This window comes from Galleria mellonella, unplaced genomic scaffold (genome assembly GCF_026898425.1).
Source record: "Galleria mellonella isolate WM207_F2 unplaced genomic scaffold, CSIRO_AGI_GalMel_v1 utg312, whole genome shotgun sequence".
Taxonomy (NCBI): Eukaryota; Metazoa; Arthropoda; class Insecta; order Lepidoptera; family Pyralidae; genus Galleria; species Galleria mellonella.
This window is the reverse complement of record NW_026442074.1, coordinates 8,610,377-8,627,991: the sequence shown is the minus strand read 5'-3', so window position 1 is coordinate 8,627,991 and position 17,615 is coordinate 8,610,377. Positions and strand designations below refer to the sequence as shown.

At 32.1% G+C, this 17,615-nt stretch overlaps 1 protein-coding gene across 1 annotated transcript in view; it reads left to right on the top strand.

Annotated features, from left to right (window-relative positions):
• The window catches only part of LOC113516494 (unconventional myosin-XVIIIa), a 269,678-nt gene that overhangs the window by 13,028 nt on the left and 239,035 nt on the right, over positions 1-17,615 (top strand). The window contains exons 2-3 of the mRNA XM_052895899.1: positions 7,948-8,130; positions 14,207-15,439. Coding sequence (XP_052751859.1) covers positions 7,948-8,130; positions 14,207-15,439 — 1,416 coding nt within the window. The remainder of the gene's footprint in view (positions 1-7,947; positions 8,131-14,206; positions 15,440-17,615) is intronic.

Sequence of the window (17,615 nt, the reverse complement as noted above, 5' to 3'; positions counted from 1 at the left end):
TTAATTCCATAAAAAAAAAATAATATTCTTTAAAACGTTTTCAATAAAGATTAATATTGAATATCGTCGTCATCGAACTGTAAAATATTAGCACGTGTTTTATTAACAAAACAGAAAAGGAATTCTAAATGAAATTTAATTCTGATCACGTGGATTAACGGGCTCGTCTGTGCGTGTATGCGTACGCGCACGATTATTGTACTGTTAGCTATAGAAACTTGTAAAACACGATATCAAAAGGTTATTCAGTTAGTAAAGTCGGCAATTTATTTGCCAGAATACGGTTTCTTTTTACGGAAGTAATCAAGTTATTACGGCTTGCCTAAAAATCCGTTAAATGATTTTTTTTTTAATTTAAATGCAAATCAAAATATTAATTTCGTTATCTCTAATAATTGAACGTTAATGACTTTTTCCATTTGGATTCGACACTGGGTTCGACTTAGGTAAAGTATGTTTTATTTATAATTTTATCAGCCTCGGCTTCGCACGGATAGATAGAAAGATAAATTAATATTTTATACTGATACTCTGAATTACATTATTGTAATTATTATAATAGAATATATATAGCCTATATTACTTGGTGATAATATCGCTTTCTATAGGTAAAAGAATTTTTAAAATGGGTTAACTCAAAAACTACTCGTTTTTGAGTTTATCTACTACAAATAAATATACAAAAAAAAAAAAAACAATTATTTGCTCTTTGTAATATTAGTGTAAATATCGACTAGCTTGTAAATCGTGACTGTGCCTGAGTGAATTAGGTATCCTAATAAAACTATCCTATTTCAGTCAAAACTGTTTAAGCGTAATGAACAAACATCCAAACGATATACTTTTGAACTTTCACTTTTTAATTTATATTTTTAGGATAATAAATATAAAAAGTAATGCCAAACTTTTAAGTTTAATTTTCGAATGGCATCCCATAAGATGTGTTCAATATTGTACATTAGCTGTATTCCACGGCTTCGTTCGCGTGAATCAAAAATACATCCTACTAGTAGGAGTACCTATACTATATATTCAGTCTATGTACCAAGTTAAGATATATCTTAATTTAGCACAAAAATTGAATTAAATTATTTTATTTAAACAAAATTTAAATCCGTTTTATAATTTTTACGTGAAAGAGAAACAAACATTCATCTGTCTATTTGTCATTACAAATTTTCGCATTTATTATTTTATTAACAGTATTAGTCATTTATTCAAAAAACAATGTACATTGTGTCTGGAATAAGGAATAATCATATAAATAATTACTATAAATTAAATATTACAACCATCGAATAAATAATAATAAATATATTTTACAATAAACAATGTCAACTTTATCCGTAATATTATATGTATGTCAAATTTATTTTTAATTTAATTTATATATTAATCACCAGTACAGAAGTCTTGAACGGAGAAATAACATTTTTCCAATAAAAGGGATCGTAATTTGATGTTAAAAGAATTGAGACTTTATATAATTATCTCATTTTAATGAAAATTTGCTAAGTGACTTAGCTAAGTTAGAATATTCGTAAACAGATTCACTTTCGTGATTCTAGAATATTAAGTAAAGATTGACTGAAAACTTACAAATTCAATGTCCGTCGTAAATTAGCCTGACCGAGAATCGAAGCCTGAAACAAATATAGGTTGTTATTAACAATATAAATACTTGCTAAAGGCGAACAATATCCGATATATTCACTATGAACGGTTTCTTCTTTTCAATATTATATATTGGATAACCAATGTTAATATATCTGTTTTTGGACGAATATTTTCATTTCAGCCACTATCGGTCCACTGCTGTACATAAGCCTCCCCCGTAGACTTTTTTTACAACACAGGGAGCAAACGAGCATGCGGCTCACCTGGTAAATGACTACCGCCGCCCATGATCACCCACACCACTAACGGCATTGCAGGCGTGCTGCCGGCCTTTTAAAAAGGAATATGCTCTTTTCTTGAAGGTTATGTTGTCGTATCGGTTCGGAAATACTGCTGCTGGAAGTTGATTCCAAAGAGTGGTTGTGCGTGGAAGAAAGTGCCTTGAAAAACGCACGGTGGAGGACCGCCAGTCGTCTAGATGGTTGGGATGAAATTTTAATTTATGGCGATGGTGAAAATCAGCAGCAGGTATCAATCCGAACAATTCCTCAGAGCACCCCCCATGATAAATTCGATAGAAGATGCACAGCCATAAAGAACGGTCCTGATCCACTTGCATCCACTGACTCCCTGCTATGCATTTCAGGTCGTCATTTCATCTAGTGGTGGGTCGTCCTAAACTGCGTCCTGGACCAATATATGTGTACATAATATAATTACTACTCGTATATATAGATACTGCTATACCCTTAATACTTACGTATCTATTGCATGTTACAGTTTATCTCCCACACTTAATTCCATTAGAGCGGCCATTAGCTCGTGCTGACGCATTTCTTACGATCTAATTCAATTGCCATATCGACGCTGGCGTCGTATTTTATTGAACGCTTTACAGCGTACTGGCAATAATTACATTAGCAGCTATAATATACTAAGATATGAGAAACAGCTTTTCAGTGGGAACATCTCTCATCTCATATTAATTAAATATAATTAATTAAATTAAATTAAATAAATATAATTAAAATATTTTGAGATCCTTACTGATATCCTGTTAATATTTTGAGGGAAGCTTATAGTTATAATAACTTTGCTATATAGTATTAAGTCCGCCTTTTGTACCAGATTTTTTTTTGTAATATGGTCAATAAAGAATAGATAAATAAAACTTAATTAAATATATATTTGACAACAGTAAGTCAATTAAAAGCTTCAAATAAATAAATGGAAACTATTAAGGTTTGATGAATGGATGGATGAATGTTTGTTTGTTTGTTATCACGCAAAAACTACTGATCGGATTCGAATCAAATTTATATATATATATATATATATATATATATATATATATATATATATATATATATATATATATATATATAATATATTTCGGTCAATAAACATATCTCAGTTACGTAGTCAAAGTCGGAAGTAAAAGCTAGTTAATATTCAAGTCCATAATATATTGATTAAAATTTTCTTTGTTGAAAATTAATTTATTAATAAATATTCGTAATTTAGATTTGTATAAATATTATTTTTACTTTAAAGTTTTAAGATGCAAAAAATGCAATGATAACCCCACCTGCGCTATCGGTATATGCTGACGAGATATCAATGAGATGATTGGTGAGAATGAAAGCAGATCAGTTAGTCCATCGTGACGAAGGGGAACCACGTGGAGGTCGACCTAACAGGGTATACTACTAACAATGATGCAGGCAGTCTCCGTTACTAACAATCCTTTTTCCCCTGAGGCACTCGTAGAACACTTAAAAATGTACAATAATAGGAAATACACAAACGGAATGTAGTTCACAAGTAATAACGAGGAAGTAACCGATATCATAACTTGGTCAGACGCAGCAAGGTCCCAATCGATTGCACGTGGCGTCACATGGTCTGGAACGGTCATCGTCCCGTTTAGTGATGTGTCGAGGCGAACTGACTCGAATATCTACTAAGTATTCAGGTACTCCAGTACTCAATATATACTTGTAGAATTCGGATACACAGAATTCGAATACAGTTTATAGTTTATTATTCATGGTACTCGACTACTATTCGTATATTTATCATAATTTTCTGTTTTTGTTTCGGTATTTTATCAATATTTTATTAATTTATTAAAGGAAAAATTATTATGAACATTTATTGTTTTCATAAAGATAAACTTTAGAAATCATTTGAAAAAATACTGGGGTCTGATAAAGTAGTCGAATACTTGTATAAGTACTTCTCCTTAAGTACTCGTACAAGTCTGAGTACTCAGACTCAAGTCAGGAATTATTATTTTTTTATTAAAGAGAGCCAAAAATATTGTAATACTAAAAAACCCAACTGGCATCAACACTAGTGATAATCTTTCTCTTTGATTCTTTTTTAATTAATAGTGAAATACTCGAATGCCAAAGACCAGCTCGGCACATCACTAGTCCCGTCTATTATTCAGGCCGGCCTACTTAATAGTGTACTCGTATATTCCCTAATTAATATACACGACACGTAATCGACATGGGATTTTATTCGCCTTTCATTATTAATAATTCTTTAGTATTAATATAAATAGAAGAATATTAAATTCGAGAATTAATGCTGACAGGATCAAATGGAACAGCGACAAAATATATATACGTAGAATAAAAACAAGACTATGAGAACTCAATATTAAAGTAACTATACTTTATATATTTAAAGGTAGAGGAAGACTTAAAAAGAGAAGGATGGATTGTGTGAAAGAGGATTTAAAAAAAATTAATCTATTCCACCTATATTTACTTCTTTATGACTTGTCCACAAGTTATCGTAATGTCCTTATATATAAGTGTTTATTTTCCTTGTTTATTATGACAATCTACATAACTAAGCATATGTTTTCAACCAACTTCAAATATGACGAAGGTTCAAATTCGACTATATTGGATCGACAGTGATAAATCCTTTTGCAATTGATAAAATTTACTCCCGATTTTATGAAACATTACATTTAATAATTTAAATTTAATTATAAGAAAATTGTTATGTATGGATGAAAATTGTTATGTGTAGAGAAAGACCCAGAAAGAGATGGATGGACTGTGTGAAAGGATGACATAGCCAGAAAAGAAGTGACTAGTGAGATGACTGCAAATGGAGAAGAATGGAAATGGAAAGAGGAAAACAATATGTCGAACCCATATGATACGAAATAAGGTCAGGATGACAATGATGGCATAATATATTTAACAGCGTAGAATGTAGGTCTCACATGCCCATACTTGACTGAACAATTCACAATTGCAAACGATGTCTTCTCCGACGTCAGAAGAAAGATATGCACAAATGAGATGCGATGTACGTTCGTTTTCCATTGTGACACGATCGTTTAGCAATTTGTATGCACGCTCACTCGCTTAATTCAGAACACAATGTGTTGACAGTTATTCCGATGGTATTACTATCGATTCATGATAGTAACTGTATGGCACATTGACAGGATACGCCCTTTGTTACGAATCTGCGGTGTTATGTTTTATTTGGCGACGAGTTGAGTTTGTTCCACAAAAAATTTGCTTCGATCCTGACCGACGCACTAGTAAACCCTATCGATTCTATATTGCGTTCTTCCTTAAGAACTAATTAAGAAATTCTCCCTTTAAGAGACTTAAAATTAGGATTCTTCTCTGCCTAAAGTTCTCTCAAGGTGCATACTAATTTCCCGCTAAGTGTTTTTGCCAGGAAGTAGCTATGCTTGCTGTTTCGCTTTGAAACATGGGATATGGAAGTAAAATTACAAAGTTCGAAGGTATAATTCTTTAATCCCTAGGATTGGCATGAAGGATACCATAGGCGTCAAAGTAAACTCAGAAATGTGCTGTTCATGTTTATAGCCGACAGTTACCATTTTCCATCAGGTGGGATTGTTTGCATTCCGAATTGAAAAAAACTAAGAGAGTATAATTCAAGTACATGTACAGTTACGAGAAATTCTATTTATCTGTGATTAAATGTTGATTTGATTTATTAACTAGTCAACCTTCGGGAAGTGTTAATGCATCGATTATACTCACATATATTGATCTTTACCATTATAATTAATCAGGACAGGAGATATACTGTGCCATTTATTACCAACACAACTGTCAATCAAGTTCAATAAAATATTTGCTTGTCGGTCAATTATATTTACTAATCTTTATCTGCGACTTCGTCTGCGTAATCGAGATAAAAGTAACCTACGTCCGTCTTCATTTCAAATAGTAAAGACTTTCTCAATAGAACGTAATAAAAATATATAAACAAATAAATAATTGACCTAATCATAAAACAGTCTGTTGATGTTCAATAGTAATATAAAAGAATAAATCGATTAAATGGTCGAATATTTCAATTCATTACCTCGTCACCGAGAGAGTTTCTGTAATAATTTTAACAAAAGTTTGTTAATTTTTCTTGCTTTTCAAATCTCTTTCAATTTCTTTATTATTGGTTGCACCGTTAATGTAAAAAAAAAAGGTTATAAACAAATACAAAGTTAGTTTTTAATTTATTAGTATATATATGTTGGTAAGAATTATTCATGTTTATGCATTATATTTGTAAAAGCACTTATTGAAATTGCGCTTTAAATCAGTTTAACGGGTCGGACGCCGATATCGTCAAAGTGAATACGCATAAGAGCACAAATGGATCAGTATAAATCAGGATGATGGATCTTTAAATGCCCATTCCACAGGTGTTACTGTCTAACATTTGCATAGCTTATTGCTTGCGGCTTCTTCTAAACATTGCATTCTGTATTCTCTAAACGTACAGTACATGAATTTGAAGTTACACTGATGTTTTCAAACACCGGAGTAGCAATTTTGAATATACTGTTTTTGAATGACTTAATCTTGGGCAAGCGTTTTGTACAGTGCTTCCTATATCTTCTTAATATATAAAAAAACCTTGTCACCATGGTATTATTATTATTAAAAAATGGGCTATTTCAGGCAGAAACTATAACACTGCGACCTTTCCATGATCTTTTGAACTCGCCCCTTTTTTATAGTTCACTGCTAATTCCTATCAATGATAGGAATTTTAAAATGTTTTTTTGATACGATGTTTTTTAGTTCCTAAGGATATAAAATGTGTTTACCAAAGGAAATTATATCGTTTATGTAAGAGTGGGTTGCAACCACAAATTAAAGTGCTGCGACGTTTCTTTCTCATTGTGACAAAATCTGCAAATACTTTTTGGGCATAAGCCTAGTTGAGCCATATGCTTGTATTACGATGTTTCTTCATGTTCTGCTCCAACTTGAGAGATAGCATAGTTTTTACCCAGATATGAAAAATGGACTTGGTAAGTTGTAAGAGGGGATAATATAACGTTTGTTATTTCAGCTAGTATTATGTATATCTTAATAATTTACCAATAATATTATATTGTTTAGCATTTAGTTCATTGTTTTTTATTTGTATTATAATTTTCATGCATACATGTATTTTGCTAGCATATTGGGAAACTGTACAACACTTAGTTTATTGATTAATCATGACAGCAGAACTAAACAGGCGTTATCTTTAAAACACTTACGCGAACACGTCTTTATTTTTTTTTTAATCTTTAGGAAAAAAAAAGCTTCTAAAAACCAAATCATCGGACGTTTTCTAAAAGGTTAATGGTATTTTATAGACGGAACTGAGGGCAATTACATATGAATTGGCGTCATTTCCATAACTTGTCTTTTAAAAATTTTAAGAAAGTTTTAGAAAATTTAGGTTTGATTTCTGTTTTATTATTTGTGATTGCATTATCAAATAATCTAAAGGTAAAAAAATATATTTTATATATGTTTATCCTTATTGAGTCCAATATATCTTTTATTTATCGTCATTAAAATATTGATTACGAAAAACATCAAAAATTTCAACAACAAAAAAAGAAATTAAATTATTATTTGTCTGATAAATATTTATCGCAAAATACGCCAAGTTCAGTAAAATACTCGAAAAATGTTTACAAACAAAGATTATGTTTAATGTGAAATTTTTGGTGTACATAATAATATATCATTTACTCATATCCCTATATATCTAATAAGGATTCGATAATTTGAAATTTTCCATGCATATTTACCCCCTTATAACAATGTCAAATATCACAAAAACCTATTTTAACTATTGAAGTGTTTTGTACTTTTCTTTTGTAATTTCTCAGCTTAAACGACAGTGACAAAACATCTTAATAGATAAAGTAGGTTTGTAAAACGTTTTAGTTTTTATGAATAAGGGGGTCAGTTTATGTATATTGTGTAGTTTACAATTAAGATTTCTAACCAGTATCATTGCTTGTTGCAGTTTCCAGCGGCCATGTTCAATTTTATGAAGAAAACGACAGGTCTAGCCGTTGGAGATACTGGCAATTGCGAAGAGCGGGATGGAGAGAAAGAGCGGAGAAAAAGAGAGAAAAAGGAACGAAAAGAGAGGGAGAAAAGAGAACGCATTGCAGCCGGGTTGGAGGAGCCGTTAAGGCTTGAAGAGGTAAAAGTACTTTTACACTAACATCATAGTTTATAGAATTTTTTCTTACAGTTGTTCAATCGATACGTCTAAACAAAACAGTTGATTTCAACTTGTAATATAGTCGTTTTGAACAACTGATTGTTTCTTAGACTGTGTTAACGTTATGTACTAAATGAAGTTGACTGGGTAAGTTTTGTATCATCCATATAATGTATATAAACGGCTGAATAAAAACAATTATATGCTCAGGATATAATTTCTAATCTTGGAATGAATACAATCCTTTTAAATAAATATTGTTCAATACATGTTATTTTGGGCATCATTAGAAGAATATCTCAAAACAGTAATGAGTGCTAAAAGCATTTAAATTGTTACTTCTATGCCGGAGCAACATGACAATGCACTTATTGGCTTAAAATATAAAAGATTTTTATTATGCGAATAGGTTTCCGATGTAGAAAAATTTACAATCCAACGTCATGTGTTTCACACGTGAAGCCGTTAACAAAATCTGTGTCCATAAAATGTTCTTTGTAAATAAGTAAATACACTACAAAATTCTCATCCAAAACTATATTCCAGAAGATTACATTATACTTAGTGATTATTCGAATAGAACGACGATAGATATTGATGTGTTTTAAAAAAATTAACGTGAGATCAATTAGACAGTTGGAGTGATAAAGCGTATCATGACTACATATTTTTTTCAATCTAGACCGACAGCTTCACAGTTGTTGTAACTGTAAATATGAAAACGACAGTTTTTACGTCTCTAAGTTGAACGAGTTCTATGAATCAGAATGGAGTGCGGGTACAAATATCACGAAATATTAATGAAACTGGATATTCTGGTTTTGTTTTTTAATCCCATTACGCTAATATCGTTCGATCGAATGACACACAACACATAATAAACTATTATGTGTTGTGGATTCTTTTTGAATATTTTTGCATACATTAGATATTAAATTTGAAGACATGAATGGACGAAGGTGATAAAATGTCGTATTTTAGGATTTTTGCTATTATGCGCATAGATAGAGGATTATGTGCATACCAAGAACTATAAGTTATAGTAATCGAGTGTAAGTATAAATTATGTTATTATGCAACTGCACTTCTTAATACCTTCTACTATTCATAGAATAGCGAAAATCCGAAAATACAGCACATTACCTTTATCCATTTATATCTTCAATTTTGTTTTAATTGCTTTTATTTGTCCATTGCTGAACATAAGCCTCCCTCTTGGGGGTTTTGCCAGTAGTTGCCACGTTTGGCAAGCGGATTGGCAACCGTAGTTAGGCTTTGGAAATATTTTAAGAGCGAAACTGATGCCCATCCCTCGCTCTCCTTAGTCACCTCTTACAACAACCACGGGAATGGAAGGGGTGGCCTATTTTATGCCGGGACCACATGGTAATTTATGCACTCGCAAGTTATTACAGTCTTATTACCTGATATAATCCCATATTAAATAATTATTAATCATTATGTGACTTACATTATTTACATTGTTCATACTTTCTTGTATATTCAACAAGTGTACAGTATGTGACGTAACATTGTCTTGATTTTAGTGCAGTTGGTTACAAAACGTAGCGATTATTTCACAAACAGACAATTGCGTTTTATGTAGCATGTATATTATGGTCTGAATGCAAATCAAAGTGATTGGCCATAGATCGTAAGCGATAGCAAGCATTTTAAGTTAGTTAAAATTGTTTCGGCAATTTTATCAAAATTAAAAGTTAACTGGTCTCTTTTTTGGTTTAAAAATTATGATTTAGGAAAGAGTGACAAGAAGTCCTATTATTAAACAAAAAAAAAAAAAAAAATACAAACTGAAGTAATATTTTGTACACTATATCTATTGTTTACCTACCTAATAAGGAATTGACGTGAGATGCCAACTCAAGATAATTCCAGTCAGATATTAAACTTAGTTCTTATTCTTAGAAATCAGATCAAGTTAGCACGACGCCCTATTGACATTCCAGTTTCACTCCTTCCCTTCCCTTGAACCAAATTTCTCGATCTTTTTATAGCAAACTGTCATGAATTTCATTCTTTGCATGAACAAGATATTATCTCTCTATAGGTACTTTGTCACTGTGGCAATAGGTCAGGTGCTTGTGCGCTTGCACCATCGGCTGGCATTCAACGTTCGATTCATTTGTGACTCCTTGAATTTGGAAATTATGGTCTTTTGTAATTTGTGCTCTCTGTTTAATCAGATGGTTTGTCTCGTTTGCTTTTATACTAAACTAAAGTTACTAAGTTTGACTCTATTATAAACGTATACAGACGTTTAATGACTATACACATGAATATAAAATATAATATTGTTTCATAGCCCATTCTGGGAAGATCTCAAGACTCCAGAACGATAATGGATGCAAAAGACGTAAAAGAAAAAAGTAGACAGAAATAACAAACAAAAGAAATGTAAACGTAAAATTAGAGATTGTTGACTTCGTTTTCTGTTTTGATGTATCCTGTAAACCAATGGCGTTAATATTCCATTTAAGGGGATGAATAAGAACGCAAAGACAAATATATTATTTACTAATAAAGTTATTTGTTGATGTATAGATATATGGATATCTTATCGAGATGAGTATTGAATAATCTAATATCGATCGATAATACAGACGATTATATTATAATTTTGATAAGCTTTAGTTGCGATTTAACGATTGTATTTTTATTATCGTCGTATTCCTTTCATTTTTTAATATACTCGTATATCTAGATTTTATAGACAGATATAAATTTTGATAACATTATTAAAGTATATTTCGATTGAATTGATTTTGATTTAATACCAGCCAATAAATACAATATGAGTCTAATATTTCTCAACATAGGTTTCACTTTATATTAATTTTGAGCAAACGTCGGCAATTTTCTATATATGTTAACACATAATCAGATCACAGCCTGAAATATGACTGCGATAGTCAATTCTGATAAACGAAACGACGATCATTTTAATACTAAATCAATTTTCTAAACTGTACGTTTAACATATAGAACACTGAAAATGGACGATGCTAAAAACTAAATAATTTGCAAAAGTTATGGAACTATTTAAACTGACTATAAAACCACTGTAAAATATTGAACACAATGTGGACTAAATACAAATCTATGTATTTCTATCTAATGTGTTCACAAACATAGTTCGTATCCCCATGTCACGGTCAACGCACGCAGATCCGGTGACTCTCTATAACCGGAACAGGTCACACAATGGAATAGGAAATATGTAAGATTTTTTTCTGTTTCCTACTGTTTCGATGAAAACCTTTATAATAAGAAGAATATATTATAATAGAATAAATTTTAAGGTAACTAGAACGTAAACAAATCTTGCGTAATACAATAATATAATTATTGAATGAATGAATGTTCATTTTAATGAATGTTTTAATTTTCTATAGATTGCTTTTCCAATGTCTGTTTTTTTCATCATCATCATCATATCAGTCTGTAACTGTCCACTGCTGAACATGAGCCTCCCTGTTGGGAGTTTTTGCCAGTATTTGTCACGCTTGGCAGGCGGATTGGCAACCGCAGTTAGGCTTTAGTGATTTTTAAGAGGGCCGCTGCTGCCCATCCCTCGCCCTCCCTTAGTCGTCCCTTACGACACCTACTGGAAAGGAAGGGGTGGCTTATTCTATTCCGGGACCACAAGGCAGCACACGATGTTTTGTTCGTTTGTCAAAAAATATATTCTTCCAATAATGTCTATATTTTCAATCTATCTTCTACCGAATTTATCATGGGGAGTGTTCTGAGGAATTGTTCGGATTGATACCTGCTGCTGATTTTCACCACCGTACAACCCGCCACAAACTAGTTTCATCCCAATCATCTGGACGAGTGGCGGTCTTCCGCCGTGCGTTTTTCAAGGCACTTTCTTCCACGCACAACCATTCTTTGGAATCAACTTCCAGCAGCAGTATTTCCGAACCGATACGACAACATAACCTTCAAGAAAAGAGTATATTCCTTTTTAAAAGGCCAGCAGCACATCTGCAATGCCGTTGGTGATCATGGGCGGCGGTAGTCACTTACCATCAGGTGAGCCGCATGCTCGTTTGCCCCCAGTGTTGTAAAAAAAAAAGTTGCTAAACATTTAATTTTCTTCAACTTTCTATAAATATTACTTAAATTTCAGATCTAAACTTTATGAACATACTTCATATAAGTATGCTTCGTTCTAAATCTAATAGTTAATGAATATAGCAATTATTCCGATCTATTTGTTTGTACTTAATTGTTCTCATTGTTGATTATAAACAAACTATTGATTGATTGTCCTCAATCATTCGTGCTTTGTTGCTCGGTCATGTGTGGTATGTGATACGATGACACAATGGAAAAACTCTACAGTACCGAGTTGCGGAACTTCAAGTTGTTTAAGTTGATTTCGAATACTTCGGTAATATGTTTTAATGACTCATTTTTGTCTAGAACAAATCAAGATTTTTTCTTGTATATATTATATGGTATCTTCGCTATTTGCGAATGGAATTTTCATGATTGTTTATCAATCAAAAGAGTTTATTTTATATTATTTGTCCAGATTGTCGGACTGTATTGTACCCATATTCATGCAATAAATAACTATTTTAATTTTAATTTGAAAATCTTTTTCAAGATAATTATACTAAATTATAACATTTTATTCCCAAAAATAATTGAATGTATAGAATGTGAAAACAATTTGTTCCGTTGATTTTGATTAAGTTACTACTGTTCAGTAAAGAAATTCTCATAAAATACAATTTTAAATGCCCTCCTTTCACTTACGGATTTTAAACACTTTGTTTGAATTAAACAGAGCGAGAAATATATTTGTAACCTACAAATTATCACTACAATTATCACTGTCTAGAAAAGATAAAACTATTTCAGCCTTTATAGGTCTTCTGTGCTTTATCCTATTATAGAAAGTACGTATACAGTATCATTCAAAGCCCTAAACCATTAGAAATGAACACCTTTACGAGTATTTATGATTTTATTATGCGATAAAAAAAAATGTGTATATACTTGTTTATTTCAAGTAAATTACTAGTTTTTTAAATGTTATTATGAAGTATTTAAACTTAATAATAATAAATTATAAGTAATAAATTGTACGTAATAACGTAATAATAATAAATTATAATGTAATATTTCTTATTAGCATTAATTTTATTAATGATTATAGCATATTCATTTTCATAATAGTGCATCATCTCAGTTATTATAGTCACTGCTAATCATAGGCCTCCCTTATAGACTGCCATAAGGAATGGTCCACCACCACCTGCATCCATTGACTTCCTGCAATGCATTTGAAGTGGTCACTTGATCTAGTGAGGGGTCGTCCTACACTGCATTTGCCCGTAGAAGGTCGCCACTCAAGAACCTTTCATCCCCATTGTCTGCCATTTCAGCTTGCTTATAACACTGTATGAATTATTTAAATTTAAAAATATAATAGCTATCTTTTAGATTATTTCATTAAAAGTTCATAAACATCATCTCCAATCTTTATTAATAATTGCACTCGTAAAAAAGCTATTTTCGTATATAAAACAGAGAGTTTAAATCACGAACCGGTTTGATACACTTTCGGTTACGTTTACGATATGCACCGGCACACGACCATTGGTATGCGGTTTTTGCAATTGAAAAAACTTGCCATGTTTCATCACCGTTATTCTTATTTGTCTCTTGCCGCAGAACTAAGAAACCCAACGTCATATAATTTAATTTCTGTCTTTTGCTTTAAATAATAAAGTCTACCATTGTTTGAAGCACCGTTCACTATTAACAAAGAAGAAACAGGTGTCACCTGTTTGACAAATTACTCTCATAACATTTTGTTCTATTCATACGATCGGATAGCTACTCGATGACTTGCTAATTGCAGATGAAAATGTTTTTAAACGTTTCCATTTGTATTACTTCAAAACATGACCAACAGATTTTTTCCATTTAACAGTTTATATTGCCTTCTTGTTCGTTCAACCGTGTCTCTAATCAATATTACCTGTACAATTTGTTCAATAGTTTTTGTTGTTCACAGGTGCGACGCTCGCTGAAATTACGGGGTAGACGTAAAGAAAAGGAGAAACTACCCTCCGGCATTACAGCTGATTACACTGCATCATTGTTTGCTCATCTAGAACAAGACTCCAATTATTCAAATTACCCACTGATACCTACCTCTGGATCAAATTCCAACCTTAGCGATGAAAACAACCACTTGTCACCCGGATATCCTGCTACACACAACTGGAATAAGAAAGATACAATATTACAATCAGACAGTTCCGAAACATCTTTAAATTCCTTGAATAATCCAAATAACGCGAACACCAGTCCTCGACAACCACCAAGTCTACCTCCAATACCGCCGCGACCGCCTAAACGAGGTATCCTTAAAGGACCTCGTTTGAGCAATACTAGTTCTAATTCTCAAGAAAGCAATGTTCAAAATGCTGATACAGTAGATTACATAAATGGCCAAGATCCAAATTTATTGGCACGAAACACGCAGCAAAATGAACTAATTTCATATGGCATCCCACCGTCAAAAAGCACTTCATCTAGCGATGATATGCAACAATTACAGAATTTTACCAAAAAGGTTATTCATAGCCCTGTGGAAAACCAATATAAAAACTATAAAAATAATTCTAGCAATCCTTCCATCGTCACACAGGATGTTGATGAAGTGCCTAAAACAAATGGAAACAGCTACCTTGGGGTTACATCTACGTCTCCTAGTGCCGATTCCTTAACCGACACTACTACAAATTCTTCATTTGCTACTCCACCATTTTCTACCTCACCTGTTGGCGAATCACAGGGATTCCATAGATGGTCTAGGACAAGTAATTTTGAAGATGTTTATTTGCCTCTCCCGCCACTGACTTCATTGAAACTACCAAAACCCAGAATTCTTACAATTCAAAGGCAGAAAGCTCCAAGAAATGATTTTGGATTTAGTCTTAGACGAGCAATGGTGCAAGAGAGAATATTTATTGGAGAGACGAAAGAACTTAATGGTCACGAAGAGAATGGTCTGACCAATGGTGAGAATAAATACAATGGTAACATTACTAATGGATTTATAAGTAAATTGACACACAAAGCTGTGATACTGGCGGAACCAGGTTCATATCCTGGAGCCAGTGAGACTGGACTGCTTCCCGGTGATAGATTATTGGAAGTAAATGATGTCAACGTAGAAGGAAAGAGCAGAGAAGAGGTTATCGACCTTATCAAGAGTAGTCAAGATTCAGTAACCATCAAGGTCAGTATATTACAATGTTAATTAAATGGTAATTAATTTTAATGAATGTTTTTTTTTAGACATGCCTTAAAAAGAAAGTATAATACAAAATATTTTTAATCTGTTTAAAGAAACAGTAGCTCTGTTGCGAGTATTCGACTTTGATTCTAAGACCTGTCAGTTAAGTGTCTAAAATTAATTATGATTATGAGCGAAAATTGTTTCCCTCGAATGAAAATTTCGCGTTTTTTGAAGAAACAGCGTCACGTAAGTGTTTTGTACATAACTCCATTTAATATAACTACTAACACAATTACTGTTGTTCTCATTCGTAAATAAATGTACTTATAAACGTAATACGAAAGCAAAAGGATAAATAACGTTATTTACTTGACATTGCTTTTCGGCTACTGTGCTCAAGTGTGTTCAAGGTCTGTTTGTTTAAAAGTCTTTATTGTAAATTATACAGAGAGATAATTGATACATAATAGAAGTACACTAGTAAGGTTATATATTATTGAAAATAAATTTCATAAATATAAATTAATTAAATGTTAAATTTAATAGTATCCATTTAATGATTATTGACTATTTATATTTTATTTTTCTTTATCATTTTGACAAAATGTTTTTTTTTAAATATTCCTTGTCTTGTAAGACCAGTTTGATAGTCAAATTGTTATTCGTGAATCACTATATAATGTTAGTTGATTTTTTTTAAATTATTTTATTTATACTTTATTGTACACACTTATGATACATAAAAATATAATAGATTTAAGCAAATGTACAAAGACTCTACTATACAAGAATTCTTTTCCAGCAAACCCAATATATGTTATAATTATGTTTATTTCTACTTTTCCAAAAGACTTATACCGTTTTCATCTGACATCTTTGAGAAGTTGTGAGTCCACAGTTTATATAATAAGCACAATTTGTTGAACCGTTACTAACAGTATACCGGCATTACTCTGATCCCATCGCGTGACCACCAACGTTTTCTGTGAAATTATTTAAATGAAACTAACATTAATTTTATTTAAACGTTTAAGCACATTGTTCAACTGTCAGACATAACACTAACATCTCGTTAATGATCATTTATCATGATATTGCATTTGATGGTTCCTACATTGAAACTTCTGTCGCTTCATTATAAGATTTGTTTTTAATCATACGAATGAATTAGTTAGGTGTGTAACTATTATTTTAATATGTTTTCTTATGAAACTTCGAATGGCAAACAAGCGGCCAATTTTAAGCAAGTACACATAAAAAGTACACAAAAACATGTAAGTCTTGAGGACTATGGAGTTATGCCTCCGTATCCTTAACTACTATATTCCACCCTTTAAAATGAAACACAGCTATGAAAGAAAGCGAAACTGCTTCATGGTAGAAATATGTGTGTATGTGATGTACCCAAACAAATGGTGTTTATAGTCTCTTTCTGATATAGGTGTATTGATAAACACCACAAAATGCCTTTTTCTATAAATCCTTTTTTTTTGTCTTCCTGATCTTTTCCCATATATATTTGAGGTCAGCGTAATGTTTTCTTCTTCCATTCGTCTTTATTTGCTGTCATTTCACTACTCACTTCCTTCCTGGCCATGTCATCTTTCGTACAGTCCATCCATCTCTTTCTGGGTCGTTCTTCTGACTTATACCTAATTGTCCACATTCATATGTGGTTCTTCCCTGTGCATGACATGCCCATACCACGACAAACGACTACTTCTCAACTTTTTCCATTACTGGCTCTACTTTCGAACTTCCTCTTATATGGTATACCTCATTCTTGATCTTATCTATTCTTGATACACCACACATCCATCTCAACATTCGCGTCTCAGTTGTATAAAGTCCTCTTTCATCTGTCAGTTTACGGTACATTTAATCTTTTTTTCTATAAATCCATATGGAATATTTATAGATTGGAAAAATATTGACATGTGGATTTATGACTTTCCCCTACACTGTTTACAAGACCAGTGCGAAACCACTTTCGTTATGGTATCCTGTCCACTTAAAACTTTTACTGGGTGCATTTTTCCGTTAACCTCACTCCGTGCACCTCGAATGACCGTCATTTGTGTAATTATTGTATGTCATTAACAAACGCCGATATCTTAACCATTGGTGAAAGCATGTTTTTTTATGCAACTTAGAATGGCAAACAAGGTGACAGCCC